This window comes from Ceratotherium simum, chromosome 12 (assembly GCF_057802395.1).
Source record: "Ceratotherium simum simum isolate JZ-2026a chromosome 12, ASM5780239v1, whole genome shotgun sequence".
Classification (NCBI taxonomy): Eukaryota; Metazoa; Chordata; class Mammalia; order Perissodactyla; family Rhinocerotidae; genus Ceratotherium; species Ceratotherium simum.
Window position 1 is genome coordinate 39033953 of NC_141911.1, and position 20747 is coordinate 39054699.

A 20747-nucleotide genomic window follows, 5' to 3' on the forward strand; every position below is an offset into this window, starting at 1 on the left:
CGAGCCTCAGAGAGGTCAAATAACTCACTCCAGTTCACATAGTGTGTAAAGGGCAGAGCCGGCATGCAGTAGCCCATCTGTCTACCTCCACAATGCTCCAGAGTCCTCCAGCTCTCTCTTATAACCGGATCCAGCTTCTCAACTCTGCTCACATTAGAATCATCTGGGAGCTGTTCAATAACAGTGCTGCTGGGACCCTTCCCCACACCTGTTAACTCAGAGTCTCTCAGGATAGACCCAGGCATCATAGTTTTTAAAAGCCACTCAGGTGATTCTAATGTGCAGCTGGTGGTGAGAACCACTGCCTGAGACTATGTTCTGTATTTGTTTGTTCCAAAAAACATGCAAGGTAGGATTATACCTACTCATTTGTTAATAAAATCGACCATTTGTACTGATTTGTGAAAACCACAATTCTCTGTGTTATGATTACGTGTGCTAAGTATTCAGAGTTTAAAGGAAGCCGAGAGGATTAGAAAAACGTCATTATTTCCAGAGATGGCTTCCAAGGTTTTCTTAATTTCTTCCTCTGCCTAAAAGTCTTCTACATGAGGTCTTAACTCTCCAATTTTTATGTTATTGAGAATAAATTAAAAAAGAGCAGGAGTAGGTTAGCAGGACATCTTCTAGCCAAGTTAAACCACAGAAACCGGAGTCAACCTTTTTAAGACAGATGGTTAGGGATAAATGACTGTGATTTCTAATCCCCAAATCAAAACTGCCTTGTTCTTTTGTGTCAGAAGACATCTCTTCTGAGGTTTATGTTCCTCATAAACATGGAACCATGATGAAGAAAATTACTGCCAGAGGGTGAATAATGGCAAAAACAAAACAAAAAAATGTATATTAAAAATAGTTATTGTGCATTTGGGTCACAGCTTACTCAAATTTATTTACTTATCTAAGATTTGGAAGCCTTCCGGAAGTTCCACTATTAAGAGGTTTATGAATGCAAAATTTTAGGGAAAACTAAGTTTAAAGTGGTAGTAGCTTGGCAGAATCCGTGAAAGTACGTGGCACACCCGCCGGCTTCTCTTTGCCTGAGACTGAAAATGTTCAAGTGTTTTTCTTCGTTGATATAAAACACATCAAAATATTCTATAAAGTTAGACAAGGCTTTCCAGAGCCTGTCAGAGGAAGCCAGTTCTGTGTTGATGACCATGTTAAATATTTTCTGATGACCTTGTGTTATTTTTGTCATATGAAATTCTCATTCTATTTTTGATGTTTTCACATCCTGTGAGTGTGAACATTAGCTAGATTTTCTCTTTAGAAGATGAACAACTCTTCATTTACAGCCTAGAAAAGGAAAAAAGTCATCTCACTCTATTTCCTGCCCACCTTATCTCCATAAATATGGTGACCCCTCCTGGATGACACCGCCAGCATTTGAATGAAGGCTCCGTGGCTCAGTTCTTTAATTCATTCTTGATTTCCCTGTTTGCTAATTACTCCCACAACGCTGTCAGACAGGTGAGGGTGTGCCTAATCTTCTGGGGCAGAAACCTTCAATTGGTAGAGTTAAATGTTTCATTGTCAGCATCTGGTGAGCCAGCTCAGGCCATTCATTAAACATCTTTTCCAGTCAGAACATATCTGTTTCAAAAGAGAAATAACACCAGCTGCTCATCACGGTCTTTTCTTGCATCTTTATTTACATAAAACTTTCAGCAAGATGGTAGGATTATAGCCCAGGTAACTGAAGGCGAAAACACAATCTTTAATTTTCCTAATGAGCCAAAAGTGATCATCAACCAACCTTTATTCAAAGCAAGTAAAGGCCAGCCACGTAAGCGCCTTTGTAGAAAGGAGCACCTCTCTTCCTTCCAGACCTTTCTTGTGTAAATATTATTTTCCTTAGGTTTCACCCTCTGTTAGTCTATGTTAATATTATCAGGCATCTCTTTTCTCTAGGGTTCCCAATTGCTCTGACAGATAACAGGCATTGCAGGCACAGAGTGGGTGAAGAGCACGGACCCTGGAGCCAGTCTGTCTGTATTCACATCCCAGCTATATCCTGTCACAAGCTGTGCATGGCCTTGGGGAAATTTTTATTCATCTGCTACCTCAGTTTCCTCATCTGAAAAATGGAGATGATAGTGGTAGCTTTACTCACATTGTAGATGTGAGGAGTGAATGAGTTGATATTTGCACACTCTCAGAATGGCCTGACACATAGTAAGCCCCGTGTAATTATTTTCTGCAGTCTGTCTTCTGCCTGACAACATACATATGAAAACCAAAAGTGTCCATGAACTCCAGAGATGGCTTCCAAAATCCATGTGATGTGGGATCGCTGAAGGACTAAAACATGAATACTGCTCTTGTTTTTCTAAAGCTCTTAATTAGTGGAAAGATTGTTCCTTTCTCTTAACAATGGCCTCAGACATTTAGTTTGTAACGTTATATTTGTTCATCTCCCCGCTCTTCCAGGACTAAATCTCTCTTCTGGATAAAGGAATGTTTTTGAATTCTGGTTTGGAAATATGAAGGAAGGATAAATCTCTTAGGAAAGTTTTACATAAACCTCTGTTTAACATAGCGAAATAGCTCCTGACTATACCAGAAAAGACATGGAGCTTTAAAATCTTCCTAACTGTAGAGGGGTGGGGTGGTGGGAGAGCAGTGGGAGCCCCTTCAAGGTGGCAGAGAGAATGTTTGAGTCCAGTCTGTAAAGCATGTTTGCTGACATCTCCTGTGTAGATTTCAAAGTGTCCCTTTCCCTCTCCTATGCTATCTGCAGAGATAACCATATGACATTTTTCAGGCTTCAGGGGTTGGAAATTAAAATTCCGTTTGTACATATCTGTTAAACTGGTGCGCGATTATCTTGTTTTTCTGCCAGAGGTCTGGCCAAGGGGGGTTGTTAGACATCCTGGAGCTGCTGCTCTTGGCTTTGTGTTCAGCAATTTGGAAATGCTCTACGTCTATGTTGGTTCCCTGATCCCATCACACTGAGAAAACTACTAGAGAGCTCTTATTTGCGTACATTATTTAGTTGTACCTCATTTGGGATGAATCTTTGTATAAAAAGGACAAAAATTTTTTCTTCTGTGTCTCATAAAGCAACAATAGAGGTTCTGATGCTGTGGTGGAGTCATACCAAAAATAATATGGCAAGAGTTTTCAGTTAAAGATGGAATGACAGGAGAAGAATAGGAAAGCAAGTAAAATGTAAATCATTGGCAAGGTATTAAAATACCTTGGAGAATTTGAGCAAAAGACCAGTAATTTAGATGGGAGTGAATGAGAGCGGGTCACATGATCTGTGACCTCCTATCCCCCTTCCTAATGGAGTCTGCAGGAATTGACTTGCCAGCCTTTGGAACATTCCAGAATGGGTTTAGGGGGAAGTCCTAGAAGAGCTAGGATTATGAGCAGAATATAATTCTGGGGGCTGTGCAGACTAAACACCACCTGCTCCAAAATGCCACACCTTCGGGCAGCTCTTGACTGATCTCTCAGGCTTCTGATGGACAGCAAGCCAGGGCACACCCGTCAACCTGGAAGTAGGTGGCCTTTCTTTTTACCCACTCTAAAAAAGAGATAAAAATTAGAATAACCCAAATGTTCACTGATCCACTTTTTGCCTAACACCTTTTTTCCTAGATAGCAGTGCTGCCTTTTCTCACCGCCCAGTGGCATGATTTTGTTATTGGGTGGAATTTTCTCTTTGCCTAGCTGTGGCATGGCTCTGTCTGTCTTCTCTCCTTATTACATGAGTAGGAACATAAGCTCCATGAATGCAGGGGGGTTTGCCCATTTGTTCACTGCACCTAGAAGAGTGTCTGGCATATAAAGAAGGAAGACTTACTAGTTGCCAGACATTGTGTAGCATTTCACTTACTGTTTATTTAAAAAGAAAAGGGCCAGTCTGGTGGCATAGTGATTAGGGTCACACGCTCTGCTTTGGCAGCCTGGGGTTTGCAGGTTTGGATCCCAGGTGCGGACCTACACACCACCCGTCAAGCCATGCTGTGGCAGCATCCCACATACAAAATGGAGGCAGATTGGCACAGATGTTAGCTCAGGGCCAATCTTCCTCACCAAAAAAATAAATAAATAAATAATATAAGAAAAGAAGAAACCTACAAAGTAGGTACATATTACAGATGTGAAAACTGGTGTTAAATAACTTGCCCAGCCAAGGTCACACAGGTGATAAGTGGTAGACATGGGATTCCAAGTCAGGCTCTCTGACTCCTGCATCAGGCTTCTTAACTGCTACACTGGACTGCCTCGTGTCTGCTACTGGATGCAGTAAATTACAAATTGCAGCATGAAATGACAACTATAGCTTGCTTTAGGATAATACTAACTGAAAGCCTTTTCTAACCAAATTCCAAAACTATTGTTATACCTTATCATGGCATCATTTCGTGCTCTAGAAATGGCATACAATTGCCCCTTTGTTTAGTAATTGAGATAAATCAGTGCCAGTGAGTTTGCCTGTCTGTGACTATTTGTCTCTAAAGAGAAAGACTGTATGTGTGTGTGTGTGTGTGCGCGCACACACATGCGGTGGGGAAGGGGACACAGAGATTGGCATTTAGCGATGCTGGAAAAGGGTGGTTGTGTTCCCCAGACAGCGACTGCCTCCCTGGATTACATTATGACTGGGGAGACCATCTCTCCCAATGACTTTTAAAGGCACACATGGGCTTTTCTGAGAGATTCACTAAGGGGGAAGAGAGAGAATTCAAATAACAATGCGGAGGACATTTGGATCGTAAACTTATGGATGTTTCTAACTAAGAACAAGCTAAACAAAAGTGGGAAATCACCATGACAACTAAAGAGAGAAGCAACTGGATTCCACATTTGCCAGCAGCTCTTTCCAGAACTCAGTGAAAAGTCTGAGAAAGCATTTAAATGGGAAACAAGTCATGTGAATTCAGGCGAATGAATCTTTGCAAGACAGGAAATGATCCAGGTGATTGGCGTGTACTCTCCCTTAGCTAAGTGGGAAAGGAAGTGTAATGTTAGACTTCAAAAGATACAAAGGGGGTTTCTCACGTTATTTCCTCTCCTACTGCACAGTCAATACTCATTTCAAATTTTGTGTTCCACGGTTAGTTCACCTTCTTACCTTCCTGCCATATCAAATGTATTTTTGTCCTATGAAATACAGTCCTCTCCCAGAGGGGTGTGTGAATGATTCTCTTTAGCATCTAGTAAAGCCTCCAGTATGTGTTCTATATCCTGCTTTTTCAATAGGAAGCATGACTTTAGCACCTATTCTTGAATAATCAATCATTTATGTATTGAGTACCAGTCCTGTGCTTAAACACTGCAGGAGACTAGAAAAATATAACACTTTGACACTTTCCTACGTGCAGGGGAAAACAAAACCTACATGTAAGAAAATAATGGCAACATAAGCAAATGCTGTATTATGTGGTGCAGCTGGGAAGAGTGTCTTCATTCTTCCAAAGAAGGAGAAATCGATAGGGAGGTTACCTTCATGGGGGAGGAAACTATGAAGCTGAGCCCGAACAAACGCATAGGGCTTAGGCACACAGAGAGAAAGGGCAAGATGCGGGCAGGGGCGCAGCTTTTACAAAGACAAGAAAGTGCGAGGCCTGAGCTCATGGCAGCAATTGGCAACTGAAAGTTTGGTTTAATGGAGTTAACGTAGCTTAGTGATTAAAAGTCAACAGACTGAGGTCTCATTCTGCCTCTACCACCTACCAGATGTACGATGTTAGGCAAGTCACTTACTTGCTCTAAACCTCAGTTTCCCCATCTTTAAATAGGAAAATTGCCACCTACTTCTTAGCGCTGTTGTAGGATTAAATGAGATAATGCATGCAACACACTTAGCATGCAGTAAGCACAACATGGTGGTAGGAGCAATGGTTTTTTGCTGTAGTTGAATAGGTAGAGGGTTTGATGAATGGGCACTGGAAAGTCGTTGTAATTCTTGAGCAGAGTATTGGCTTTAATTAATGTGAGTTTTAGGAAGATTAATCTGGCTGCGGTTTGTATGATTGATGAAGGGAAGAGTCTGAAGACAGGGCATTATGTCAGGAGGCTGTAAAAGTAATCTTGGCTTGATTTTCTGAGGACCTAAATTAGGAAGGTGGCAGTGAAAACTCAGGGAGAAGGAGAATGGTAGGTGAGGAAAGAATTTGGTGGCTTGATTTAGAGGTAGAAAGACAATGGGATTAGTCAAAGATGATCCTCAGGCTTTGAGTTTAGAAATCAGGTAAGCCAGTGACAGAAGGGGTTACACGCGATGTCCCGGCACTCATCTCTTGGATGGAGGGAAGTTGAGGTGGTCAGGCCAAGAGCTACTAGACAGGGGGCCCCAAGAAGGCAGGGACCTTATCTGTGCTATTTTCCTTATGTCCTTAGCACCGAAAACAGGAACTCACATACAGCAGAGACCCAAAAACTATTTTTTGAATGAATGAATGGATGGATGGGTGGTGAGAACATTGTGCACCTATAAATAAGTAAACTCTGAACAATAATATAAGATAGATAGTTTTTATATTGTGAACCACAGAGCAGCCTTCAGTGGGAGTTATATAAAAGTCCATATTTAATCTAGGAAGAAAAATGTCTGTTTCTCAAGGAAAAATTAAAAAAACTGTTCATCCCATGGAAAGTCGTAACTGTTGAATCTTCAACACTGATACAAAGGGAATTTTCTAATTCAGAGAACATAAAATAAACATATTTAAAATAGGAAAAAAAAACTTGTTCTCATACGTCTTGTTTTATCCTTTCCATCCTGGGTATAGGATAAAAGAAACCCCTTACTTGCTTGTTAGAAGAATAAAGCTCTCACTTGAAGTTCCTACTTGGCAGATGTCAGTTGAAAGCTCTGCTTATGGAATATGCTGCAGTGTCAAACTCTGTTGGATAATTTTAGACAAATGTGTCATGTGTGACATGGAAATATGGCATGCTGTACATTAGTGATTTCCCAAGTGTTTGGATCAGGTAGTAATGTGCTGGGAAAGGGCTCTTTATCTCTCCACACAGTGTACTTGTAGAGCAGTGGGGAAATGCTTTTGGTGGAAATTACTTTAGTCAGAAAAAGAATCCATTTACAATATGCGCCTTCTAACATCTTTCAGACAATGCATTGTATTAAAGAGGCATTTTTTGATTAATGTTTTATAAACATTTTTCAGCATGACAGCTTAAAGTCCCTGTAAAATTGTAAATGCGTGCGTAGTGTTCACTTCCATAAAGTCAAATGCCGTCTCATAAAGCCTGGTTGGATCCTGTCAACCATGGTGACACAGAATCAGTACCTGGGAGCATTAAAATTAATTTGCTTCATTTATATTACTGCAGTGATAGCAAGATGAAAAGAGTCCTATATTTAAATTTTACTTTAAAAAGAAAACTCTTTCGAGTAACTTTGTTTGGTTTTTTTAAATTATTGCTTTTTTTTCCTAGTTAAAGAATGTAATAAAAATAGAGTGAGAGTCTGCACAGTAACTTTATGATGGGATCTGGAAAAATGCAAATCCATTCATTCAACACACTCCTTTTGAGCACCTACTAAATGCTCAAAGATGAAGAAGAAATAGTTGTTGACCCTAAGAAGCTTACAGCTTAGTGAGGGAAACACACAAGAATCAGGCAACGATAACAAGTGCTGTGAACGCTAGGCTGGAATGTGCCCCGGGTTAGGTAAGCAGAGAGTAGAAATGATGTAAAGCCAGACTTGGGACTTCGAGGATGGCTTCCCAGAGGAGGTGACTTAAGAACTGAAAACTAAAGGATTGGGCAGGTTGAGAAGTGGACGTTGGGCATTGTAGGCAAAAGGAGTTCATGTGCGAAGGCCTAGAGGTGAGACAGCGTGGGCATGGGTGCCTGGGCAGGGATGAGTGAAGGAGGAACCACAGGTGCTCCTCATGCTGGAGCCCAGAGGTAGCAGAGGGGAGGAGAGATGAGACACAGTGGGAGGGGGGTCCGGGTCGTGAAGGTCCTTGTCCACCACACCACGCTCTCTTGTGTGAGAAACTCCTGCATGATTTGACATAGTCAGATTTGTAATCAAGAATGTTCACTCTGGGACCAGCACGGTGGCGTAGCAGTTAAGTTCACACACTCCGCTTCAGTGGCCCGGGGTTTGCAGGTTCGGATCCTGGGTACAGACCTACACCGCTCATCAAGCCATGCTGTGGCGGTGTCCCACATATAAAATGGAGGAAGATTGGCACAGATGTTAGCTCAGGGACAAACTTCCTCAAGTAAGAAGAGGAAGATTGGCAACAGATGTTAGCTCAGGGACAATCTTCCTCACCAAAAAGAAAGAATGTTCACTCTGGCTGCAGAGTGGAAAATAGCTTGGACAGGACAAGCCTAAAGGCAGAGACTGGTTTGGAGATAGTGTGGAAAGTGCAATTGAGAGCTGATTGTGCCCTGAAGGAAAGTTATCTGGAGGGGATTTGAATGGGCACAGAGGTGCCCAGTAAGTTACTTAAATGCAGGGTTATGTCACATCCCCCTTCATGTCTAGCCCTTTCAGAGTAGTTAATCAGTTCCATGAGTGCTGATTGAATGAATGAATGAATGAGTGATCAAGTGAATTATTAAGTGAGTGAGTGAAGAGGATGCAAGGGTGGTTCATTACATAGGTTTCTGGAATAAAAGCTACAGCTGATTTTCTTTGATTTGACTTGAAGACCAAATTTTGCCCAATTCATGACCAGGCGTCAGAAATCACAGTACGGTGAGTGCAGTGGAGCTCGCAGGTTTCCAACCCCTCTCTGCTGAGTTTCTCATTGTCTTCCTGATAGTGTGGAGACATGGCAAAGATGCCCTAGAACAGAGATGTTACCCTCACTGCTTCCAATGATTGCCACCGTGGCAAGGATCACTCAAACATGGAGAAGTTAACTCTCACTCTGCTTCTCCCAACTTCTCTTTCATCTCTGGCCTTCCAGAAAATGAAAATGCACTCAGTGGACGCTCTGCTGGTGTGGGATGGGGAGGGGAGTGGGGAAGAAACTGAAGGAAAGCAGGAAGGAAGAAAGATGGAGATTAACAGGAGACAGAGGGAAAACGCTAATATTTGAGAAGGAAAGTAGGTAATCGAGTGATTGAAAAGTAAGGTAGATTTTAAGACTGAGGGAAAATTGCTGGAGTCCTCCGCCCGCCCAGTAATTGACTTGTGAATCCACCACATGAGAGTGACAAGCAACGACATGTGAAAGGTCTTGGGCCTAATCTCTGGGAAGCTAAGTTTTTTTCACTGATATATTATTTTCAATCATATTTTTAACATTAGTCGCTCAAAGCGGTGGTGATAGGGAATTTGATTAACTATTAACAAGAAGGTATTGCAAGCACATAAGGTGATGAGGAGAAATCCCTATTTAATTTGACAAATGTCTACAGCAGCTGCAGGTCGTCATGGGTCCCTTCTCGTTTTCAAGCACATGGTGAATGACTGTGATGCGAGGCAAAGTAAGAAAAGGGCCTGTCTCCCCAGGGTCAGTCAGGAAGACAGACACCACTCCTTCAATATAGGGAAGATTAAACAGTATGTACTGGAAAACGAATGAGGAATAACTGCAGGAAGTAGCCCAAGCCAGGGGAACAAAGGGGAGAAGTTGGGGTTCTCAGAACCTACACGCTTGGAGGAGGAAATGGGGGCTCAGACCTGCGAGGAGGGGACAATGAGCTGTGGGCTGGAGCCAACTACTGCTGCCCCCTTGAAAGTGCTGTTGCTGGCAGGAACCCCAAGCACCTCCTCCTTGGCCAGCCTTCCTCTAGTGCCCCCTTTGGCAGAACTGTCCTGAGAGCCAGCTGACAAGGAGTGATGTTTCCAGAGTCCTGGTCCCATCATCGAGCAGTGTACAGAAGGGTGTGTTTGAAGATGAGATATAAGAGCTGAAGAACCAGCACAGGGCCAGAAGACACCTTCACACAAATTGGTTTTAGGGTCCAAAGAAGGTAGAAGGTCACTTGCACACTGGAAGCTTCTTGAGGGTAAAGACTTGGCTACATCTTTCAATCTCTGGTTCCCTTGCCGCGATTGGGGTGATCATAGCAGTTACTTAGCTCCTCACGTGTGTGAAATCACAGGACATCCTGTTGTGGGTAGCAGGGGAGATTGATGAGGTCTGCTGCCTCAGTGCTTCTGGAAGTGCTTCTGGGAAGGGTCCAAGGGGAATGAGTTCCAAAAGTACTTCTGGACTAGAAAGGTTTTTACATTCCAGGCCCTCTTTAGTGTAATGGAGCTGCAATCCTCATGGCATCTTGAACTGAGACCTCAGAGGCCTTGAACCTTACCTGACACAGAGAACTGGAAATTTAAGTTGCCTGGGTTGCAGTTCGGCCTTCACCACTTGGGAAAGTTTCCTGACCAGTAAAATGCTGCCAACAATAGTTTTCATCAATCTCCTTGGGTTCCTGTGAGGCTTAGTTCAGTTAATATGGGAAAGCTCTTGAGAGCACGTGACATCTAGTAAGCACTCACTGCACACTAACCATTGTCATCATCGTCATTGCTACCTTTGTGTACCTGATTCATCACACCAACGTGAATTTCCGACGTTGCTTACATTAAGATACCTTGTATATCTTGCAGTCGATTTTTGTTTACTTATTGTGGCAGCAGCCCTGTGAGTGTCTGTGGCTTCCCTTCAGAGCCCACTTCAGCTTGCTGAAGAATGACACAGAGCCTGAGTCTTGGCCAAGAAAGGATAACTCAGGTCGTTTAGCCCAGCAGCTACGGTCCTCGAATTTTGGGTCAAAGACCCCTGCTCTGATCATTTTTAGGAATAAATATCTCCATATTTCTATCTTTTGCTCCCCTTAGCCCCACTTCAACTCCATCCTCCTCCCCCAGCTCCTTAGCATCATCCCTTTGGGCCAAGTAGTCTTTGCTGGAGACAGGAGGAGTATGTTCAGGTCTCATTTTTTCATCTTCATAACTTTTCAGGACTATAATACCAGGTGCTGCTTTTCAACTATAAATGGATGAAGCATATTGTTTTTTAAAATAAAGCTCTGTTGTTTTTTCTATTTGTGAGACAACAGAAACTGCAAAAATCTGTGCTTTTGAAGCTCTGAGAGAGACATTGTCTGGGAAGGGTTAAGTGTTTTCAGTTTATGGCAATGATATGTGAGGCTGTGAAAAAGAAAGCAGCCATGGAATACATTTTTGCATAAAGGTTTGAAATTTATTAGAAGGTAGAAATAATTGAAAAAGCAGAGCTTTCCTCGCTGGATTATAATAAAAAGTTATTTATGTGCCATCATTGCGGGTGGTTAGGAGCTTGGGTCCTTTTCAGAGGCTGTTCTCAAAGAAACGAGAAGAAAGCTAAGCTATTAAAGCTATTCAGTTGGAAAAGCTGACATGCATACACAGCAGTTCTGAGAACTGGGCCATATTAAAACAATTGTTGATAATAGTCAAACTGCCAGTGTCTGAATTCTATTATAGAGGCTTAATAGGTACACACTATAGGCAGCTGCTTGCAAAATATGCACACCTTGCCTGGGTGTTAATAGAATGGGAGACTCAGGAAGTAGTATTCATTTACTGGAGTTCTATTAAGACCTTCACTGTGGGGTTTGAACATTCAGCACTAATCTTAGAATTTACCTGCCATACACAACATTGCGTAAAGTGCTTTGAGATCCTTGGTGAAAAGAGAATGTGCAAAGCCTTTATTAATGTTCATTTGGCTAAAGTACCCTCCTACTTATAGCAGTATATACCATACATTGTCTTACCATATCCTTTCGACTCTCAAAAGTGAACTTTAGGTCTTTGAAATGGTGCCAGGCAGGCCTCCCTAAAGACCAACAGACTGTTTCACTACCAAGCAAGAAAAGATCCATTTTGAACCTCTACCTCACTGGCATTTTTCAGTCTTCTTGAAGCAACTCTGTTCCACACTATCTTCTCTCCTCTCCTTGTTAGAGGCTGCTAATTTGCGGTGTGAGTTATTGGTGCCCTTGAATAGTGACCATCTTTTCAGCTTTAATCTGTTCTAGGTAGAGTTTAGAGCTTTATGTAGTGAAAGGAAGATGGAAAGATTTGGTGACTCGTTTGAGACCTTCCCTTTTCAGTTCTGTGAATACATATGGGGGAAACATGGCAATGGTCTATTCGCAAGTTCTGATTTTAATGGAGTATGTCTTTAATTTGATGACAGACTGAATTTGCCTCTAGGTTTTCTGTCTTCTTTGTTCGTCAGGAATTCCAATGCTGAAGATAGTGTTTGCAGGCCACGAGCACCTCTCTTTAATATCCGTACCCCTGCTCATCTACCACCCGGTTCAGATCCTTCTGGGAAGTGTGCTGGTGCCAACCATAAAGTCTTGGATGGTGTCAAGGCAGAAGGTGAGACTCTAGAAGGATCTTATTTGAATCCAAATCAGATTGAAATGCTGGTTCTGAATCTTGGCTGTTTATACACTTTAACTTGTGCGAGCATATCCTTATTCTCAAGTATATATTTTCTTAACTAAATACAATAATAATGATGCATTGATCCATTTCAATTTGAACAGGAGAATTGAGGGTTAAATATTCTATATTGTTATAAAGGTACAGTTATACTTAAAATGCAGTTTTAAAAAGCTCTTTTTAATTTGCTCATATTGAAGGGCATATTGCAATGGGGTAAAGTTTCAGTAAATATACTCAAAAATATATGTATCCCTCCACCCAAGTGTATACTGTCTTTGCCCCGCTCGATCTTTCATATGTGTCCTGATTTCACATCTGTCTAAATATCATGGTACCTGCCTTTATTTAGAATTCCTACTTTATTTTTGTTTCTAGACACATAATAACTTTTTTGTATAGCAAAACTACGTGTTTGAGCATTAAAAAAATTTCAGTAGCAAAGGAGCCCACACAATGTCAATTCACTACACTTAGCTCAGAGTCTCGTTATTTATTTGGTATTTGTGGATTTGATTTCCTAAATTATCACCCAAAATAAAATCAGCCGGGTGAGTCACATGAAGTTTTGATGCTGCATACATCGTGGAAGCATGCGTAGAGCTGGCTCCTTCCCAGTGGTTGGACTTTACAGGACGTCTTTCAGCCTGTACACAAGGTGGCGACCCTTATCAGGAGATGAGTAGGAAGAAGAGACAGCCAATGACAAAGGAGTGCCCTGTGTCCTGTCCTTAGTGTCCTGAAAACAGAATAGCCACAATGCCACCTATTGAGCTGTGTGTGCTAAGCACATCCCAACCTGTACCTGGTTCAGAGTGTGGACCCTTGAGCCAGCCTGCTGGCTCTGCCACCTTCTCACTGGGCGACCTGGGGCACGTTACTTCACTTCCCTGTACCTCAGTTTCTGCTACTCTAAGACTAATGATAATATCTACTCCTCAGAGTTGTAGGAGACTAGGTGGCAGGGGTTTGATAAAAGCTAGCTGCTATAATTACCATTATTGTCATTGTTGTTCGTTGTTATCTGCAACACCATTTATAGCAAGCTTTGCTATCCCCATTTTACAGGTTAGGAAATAGGCTCAGAGTGTTGAGCAACTTGCCCAAGATTATATGGTTGGTTTAGTCAGTGAAGAGTTAGGACTTGAACCCTAGTCTATTTGGCCCCCAACACCTTTCCCCTACACCACGATGACACTCCAGACAGGATTATAAGTTTGCTTTTAGAAGGAGCATCCTAGGTCCCCAGGATCCTATGTGAAAAGATTAGCCCATCCAGCACCTTCACTCATTTCATTATTTAACAAAATGTTAGTGATCACCATTCTGTGCTGGGGACCACTCCAGGCTCTGGTCCTCCCACTAAGAGTTGGTAGAGGAGTAGTTTAGTAACTTTTTCTTTCTTTTGCTATTTATCCCCTTTGAAAACTTCCATTTATGTTTATGCTTATGTTTATCAATGTGTGTGTGCATTGTAGGCCAGAGTTTATGCATATAAATTTTGACAAAATATGAAGAAAATTATTTGAAAATCATAATACTCTATCAATAATATGCAGTCGTAGTGAACAGCAAATTAATCAGAATGAAGTTTACCTCTAAATGTTTAAAAGCTCTAGGATTTATTCTACAGAATAACAGAAGCATTTCCAAAAGGGAGACTAACTTGGACAATGCTGTTCGTTTTCCCTTTGCAAAGAAACCACTCCAAAGCAGGGGACCGCTGGCTAATTTAGAATAATACAGAAGACTTGAAATATTTATCTATCCCATTTGACCACAAAAATAAATACAAAGTGTCAATCTTAAGAGTGTCCATGAGTGTCTCCTCTGCTTTACGAACAATACTGCTTGAGGCCCACGGTCACCATCTAGTGCACAACAGGAGAGTATGAATAGCCAGGCCGAGCTGGGGGAGATGACAAAGGCTGCTGACCAGTGAGGTGGGCAGGTGAATCTGCTTGTATCCAGAGGTTTGGGTCATTGGTTATATAATGCTATCTGGGTGGCCTCTTCTTCCTTCTAGTAGCATGAATTATCTGGTGTTAATTGATGCTTTCACTTTGCCATGGATACTGTCCAACTCTGAACAGCATGTTTTCCTTTCTCGTAGGGAGTGAAGTTGACGAGGCCAACAGTATAACGAAGGAGGCGCTCCTTACACTGCGATGTATATATGTACAGGATTGTACATACAAACAGTTCTGAAGACTTGTACTTGTGAATGTTGCTTCGATGCATATTTTATTTTTTTACACAAAAATATGATATAACTGTTTAAGTGCCTTAAAATGTATTTGACAAGAGCGTTATTTCCAAAACCTAGTTTGTTGGTTACTGCCAGGGGTGGTACAGTATTTTGGAGTTGTTTAATGGTTTTTTTCCTAACGCAAGAAACAGTCATCTAAGTGACAAAAAGCAAACATGTTTTCCTCTTTCCACCTTTTGTGCAATACAACTGTATACTAGTCACTGTACTGCTTGAAATGAGGTCGCACCATCAGGAAAATGCCCTTCTGATGACAGTGAAAATTTCCAAAGTCGTCTTCACGAATACTTTGATTTCTTTGTGATTCTTTTTTTCTACAACTGTGACATGCCTCTTCTTTATCAGCTCAGCAGGGGTCATAGATTGAATAGATGCTGAAAATCGTAACTTATCTGCTTTTCTTGACATCATTTTTTTAGACATTCCTTCAAATAGTTTCCACACAGAAATTCCTCAGTCCCATTATAAGAGATTGTGGTGTTATATGTCTTAAATTTATTATAAGCTGCTTCAAAGAAAGGGCCTGATGTTTGAGTTATGAGTCAAGTAAGTGAAGTTTTGAGATAAACTACAGGATTTGGTTTTCAGAATTTTTTAAATTATATTTCAATATGCTTTTCCTTTTTCTTCCATAATTTTTTTCTTTCGTGTTTTCCAACGCACTTGCAAACTCATAACAGCCAAATATGAGACGCAAAAATGTTACAGTTGGAGAGTGGCAACAATTCACATTCATAACTGAGACCAAAACTTTTTTTCCTGTTCCACAGATGTACTTAGCACAAATTGCCCCTTTTAGCCAGAAGCAGCCTGGTACATCCTTGAATTAGGCACACTTAAGGCATTTGACACAAGTTATTAGTGAGAATTTTCTTGGCAGATTTGACAAATGTTTGCAATATTTTTTAAAAAAATTAAATCATATTGCTCTTATGAATACATGAAAATATAAAAGTCATAGATGCAAACAGTTGTTACATATCCACATTCTGTTTAGCCAGATGGAAAGAGAAAAGGACACAGAAAATCAAAACCATTCATTAACCAAAATATTAAGTAAAATTAGTTCCCAGTTGAGCATCAGCTTTCAAAGGAGTATCCAATACTTGCTTCTACTACGGCTGGAAGAGCTTTCACCGGACCCAAAGAGAGAATAAAGCGATATATAGAATTAAGGGAACGCTTTTTTTCTGTTTCCTGCACACTATTCTGTCACATCGTCTCTACGTGTCCTTTCTTGATTTGACAGATGATATTGGCATCCTGGGTCACGCTGAGGCCGCACTCTCTCCGCAGCAGCTGTCTTGTTGTTTTGTCAACAAGAAAAAATCATTCCTTCAAAACTTACCAAGTTTATCAATAGTGTAAATTTATACTATTGTTACTGCCAGGTACTTCTGACTCATTCCAATATCATTGAAGCTCATAAATTTCACAAGAGTCATCCTCAGTGTAAATTTTAAGACTACTGCCAGACCCCGCAAAAATCAATGCTAAACAGGCTGTTTGTCAAGAATTTCTGTTGTCAAGAATTTCACTTGTGTCTAAAACTACAGTAATTTTGCGCGATACTTTGATGCTTACATATGGAGCACAGAAAGCCTTTCATGTTTTGTTCCTACAAGCTTCTTTGAATTTCAGAGTAAATGGAATTGTCTGTCTGTCTGAGCTATCATAAAAATCTTTCTCCTTAGCGTTTGAATACTGATTTTTTTCCCCCAACTTATCTACCTCTATTGTCTAACACCTATAGTAGGTGTGATTATGGGATAAAATTCAACTGAAAATGCTATCACATTTTATCTTTTGCTTTGAAAAATGTGTTTTGTTTTCAAATAGTCTTCTTTACCTAGTGACTTTTGGTGGCTTTAGTGATATGTTTATGCCTATTTCTTTTTTTACACAAATGCTGTGGCATATTTTTCCATAAGGAACAAAAAATAAAATCAAAATTCATTTTTAATCATGTTCATTGGGATTTAATAATTCATATCTTAAAATATTTTATTATGTTTATGCACTGGCAAGCTCTCTGTTTTATGCATTTATTTTTTCTAAATGTATTTATGAGAGAAATACATTAGATTATATTTATGTTTACTAATTTTTTCACCTGCATTTTTTTAAGGGTTGTTATGAAATTTGATTTTTTAATGGGTGATAATGTTAATCTTTTCGTGTGTTCTTTTCTAAGTTTTAAAAATTTGTGGTTTTTTTAATTCTTCCCTATTCTGTTTAAAACTAACACACCTCTGGCTAATGTTCAGTATTTGTTTATGCTAAATACCAAATTTTTCAAAAGGATTGCTGAAGTAAGGACGTGGGTTATTTATGGTTAACGGAAGATGAAAATGATTCTGTGATTAAACAAAGAGATGTTTCAGAAATCACAAGAGAACCTCTGGCTTATTTTTAACCTAATTTCAGATGCACTCAAAATACCTTCCAAGTATCTATAGATTGCTCTTGATTCATTCCAGGACTATTACATCACTTGCGGTTCAATAGACATAAGTTCATAGTCTTCCTGGGTATCCATCTCCATACCGTCGCTGCGCCATAATGTTAAAATCCAGAAAGAGCTCTGCTTTTTCATCAGAGATACATGTTCCCTGCTTCAGAGTTGAGGACCAAAAGAGAAAAATACCCAAAAGAAAGGGCAAAATTTAGGTAATCTAAAACCACCTTGTCATATTTTCGAAGGATAGGACAGATGAAACCTTAGAATGCCTTTTCCAAACCCAGTGTTTTATGTGAGCAAGTTACCCTGTGTAGAATTCCGTGCCTTTGTGTTCCTGTTTTGCTGACTTGGCTTAGCAAGTCTTCTTTTCTCTCTGGAAGGCTGACAAGAATGTCTCCTCCTCGACGAGGCTTTCCTGCCTCGCCAGCCAGTGCTAGATTGCCCCCTTCCATGTGCCCTTAGAACACGTCCCTCAAGTCTTCTGAAACCTGTGCATCGTCTAATCATCACTTACTTATCTGTCTCCTCCAACGTGGTCCTCATTTCTGTTTTTCTCCTCTGCCCAGCATGGTGCGTGGCTCAGAATAATAGCCAAAAAAATGTGTGTTGACTTTCCAAACTGTGATCTTAACAGGTAGGACATGAGGCTTCACATTATGAAAGAGCCCTTCCCTACATATAGATCATGACTAATTTACAAAGAAAACTGACTTTTTTACTACTATTTCTATCCTGAGTAACACTGTGAAGCTGCATTGTGCTACTCAGAGAAATGCATTACTTCCTAGCTGTGTAAACATTAACTTGCCAAGGTGAGGCTACACATGTAATGTGCAAATAACTTTCATCTTATGTGCTTTGGCAGAACAATAAACCCTGGATAATTTGGGCTAAATCAGGTTGGGTTGATCTGAATTAGTGAATACTTTATATGCATAAAAAATAAAGGGTTTTTCTTATAGAAATTCTGACATACTATAAAGACTAGATACAAATTATTATGATTATCATCATATCATTGGTTTGTATATAGATGTATACAAAAGTTCTCGTAAGACTTTATTCTCTTTAATAAACCAACTAATCTTCTTTGCACTATAGGACAGTGTCTCAAATGCGAGTAAAATACTAACTTCATTTAAAGGGAAAAAAATTTCTCATAGACCCTGGAGAACTTATCTACAGAGCCAATTATGAGAAACTGTATTAAACGTTAAATCCAACTCTAACGATCGGTTGGTGTCAGTGTGCTCGTAAACACAAGAGCAGAGGAGAGCACTGAGATTGCAGGGCCATACTGAGTCTTAAGAGGGTCATCCAGATGATTCCAGTGGGCTTTTCCAGATCTCCACTCCTCAGACTCCACGGCTGTTCTCTGCGCTCCACCACCCAGCCATGGAATTCAGTTCCAGTTCCTTGATTTCTGCAGAAGTCTAGACACACTGAATGTCTGGAGGTACAAACTTAAAATTGAATATTAGCCGTGCTGTTCCCACTCATCTCCCAGCCACCCTGCCACCTGGAATTTCACCCTGACCACCCCATAGGCTCTCTCCACATGCCCCATTACCAGCTCTTCCCACCCCCTTCTCTCCCCAACTCCCAAATTCACAGATACTTAGCCATCTCTGTTCATTCTCTGACTTCCAGAACATGCCCTAGGGCCTACTTGCAACAGCCACAGCACACTCCTAAAAAGCCGTCTTCCCTTAGATGGCTACATAACCTGGTGACAGAAGCTTCATAATTTCCATTTTCCTCTCCTTTCGGTCAGCTCACATTTCTATACTGGGCTTTGAAATGAGGCAATATGAGAACTTATGTATGTCCTGGACAAGCTGTACCCCAAATGTCAGGGAGGAGGGGAGAGGGAGCGTGTGACTCTTCCATATACACTAGAAAAATAGGCAAAGTATATGAATGGTAATTTATGCAAGATGAAATAAAAATGGATAATATATTTTAAAATATTCAATCTTACCAGAGAGCAGGGAAATATGCATTTAAATGAGATACTATTTTTCACCTATGAGATTGACACAAAGTTTAAAGTTTGATAATATCCAAATACTGATGAGGGTTTGGGGAGAGGGCACTCACGCCCTTCTATTGGGAGCACAAATGGCGATGGAATTTCTAGAGGCTATTTAGCAGTATCATCAAAAGTTTCAACATTTGTGTTCTTCAACTGAGCTCTTCGTTTCTAAGAATTTACCCTGCAGAAATAGACTGGCATCCAAGGATCTATTGACAAGGATGTTTCCAGAGCACAGATAAGGCCGAAAGGCCACCCAAGTTCCCCAAATCAGGGAAATGTTTAAATAATCAATGGTATGTTCTCATTGAAGAACATTATTTAGCCATTAAAAGAAATGAGGGTAGACTACCTTGTAATGACAATACATTTTTCAGTGGGAAGAAAGATAAATTTCAGGAAAAAATGTGCATTCTGTCATCCTATTTTTATAGATCCCATATTTTCATTAGTTAAGATATATGTTACATACGTGTAGGGATACTACATGCATAAAAAATGTTGAGAAGGATAGTTATACCTGACATTTATTGAGCTCATTCTTTATGCCTGGCACTATTCCAAGCGCTGTGTGTCATCTCGTTTACCCCTCTCAACAGCTCTATGAGGCAGGTAGTATTATCCCCATTTTACACATGAGAAACTGAGTCCCAGACTAAGTGGCTTGCCCAAGGCTGCAAAATTATTAAGTGGGCACATTTTAACCACGATTAGACTACTTCACAGTGGTTACTCCAAGGAAGCAAGAATGCAGAAAGGATATTTATATCTTTAATTTATTTTATTTTAATCACACTTTGGAGGGGTTATAATAAGCACAAAGCACAAACTGGTGCTACCTCTGCTGCTTCTGGAGGGCATGGCATAGTTCATCTCTGAGCAGTGGCGCACTTGGCAAGCAAAGCATCTTTGGTCGAGAAAGATGAAGGCCTCTCAGCACAAACCAGGTGGGCGAAGGCAAGACAAGGGAATCGATTGTTCAATGAATTGAGGTGAGAGGAATTTTGAGTTGCAGTAGACAGCATGTGACAGGGGGCTGAGAGGTCCAAAAATAAGGAGAAGAGGAAGAAGAGAGGAAGAGGGCCCAGTACATGGCTACATGAGAGACGATAATCCAGGGAGAACTGTCTGATGGCAGAACGGCCAATGGCCTTCTGAGGACAGTAACTACATAAGTGAGTGCGTGTAAAGCATGTAGCACAGTGCCTGGCACGTACTTAGGAGACTGTGTAAGTGATGCTGGTGATCATCATCATCATTTTTATTAAATTTTTTCAGCTTTATTGAAGTATTTATTGAAGTATAATGGACAAAATTGTAATATATTTGAAGTGTACAATGTGATGATTTGATACACATATACATCGTGAAAGGATTCCCCCTTTAAGTTAATTACCACATCCATCACCTTACAGTTTTGGTTTTTCTGTTTTTTTTGGTGAGAATGCTTAATATCTACTCTCTTAGCAAATTTCGATTATACAATACAGCATTATCAACTACAGTCAGCATGTTGTACATTAGATCCTCAGACCTTATTCGTCTTATAAGTGAAAGTTTGTACCCATTAACCAACCTCTTCCCATTTCCC

At 40.6% G+C, this 20747-nt stretch overlaps 1 protein-coding gene across 6 annotated transcripts in view; it reads left to right on the forward strand.

Annotated features, from left to right (window-relative positions):
• The window catches only part of SLC10A7 (solute carrier family 10 member 7), a 242193-nt gene extending 225570 nt beyond the window's left edge, over positions 1-16623 (forward strand). For 3 of the 6 annotated variants that reach the window (XM_087437561.1, XM_087437559.1, XM_087437560.1), the window contains 2 exons: positions 12155-12325; positions 14505-16623. In XM_087437561.1, the coding sequence (XP_087293687.1) occupies positions 12155-12325; positions 14505-14599 (266 nt within the window). In that variant the 3' untranslated portion in view covers positions 14600-16623. The remainder of the gene's footprint in view (positions 1-12154; positions 12326-14504) is intronic. The other 3 variants (XM_087437562.1, XM_087437563.1, XM_004420888.3) reach the window with 1 other exon arrangement.
• The last annotated feature ends 4124 nt before the right edge of the window (positions 16624-20747 follow it).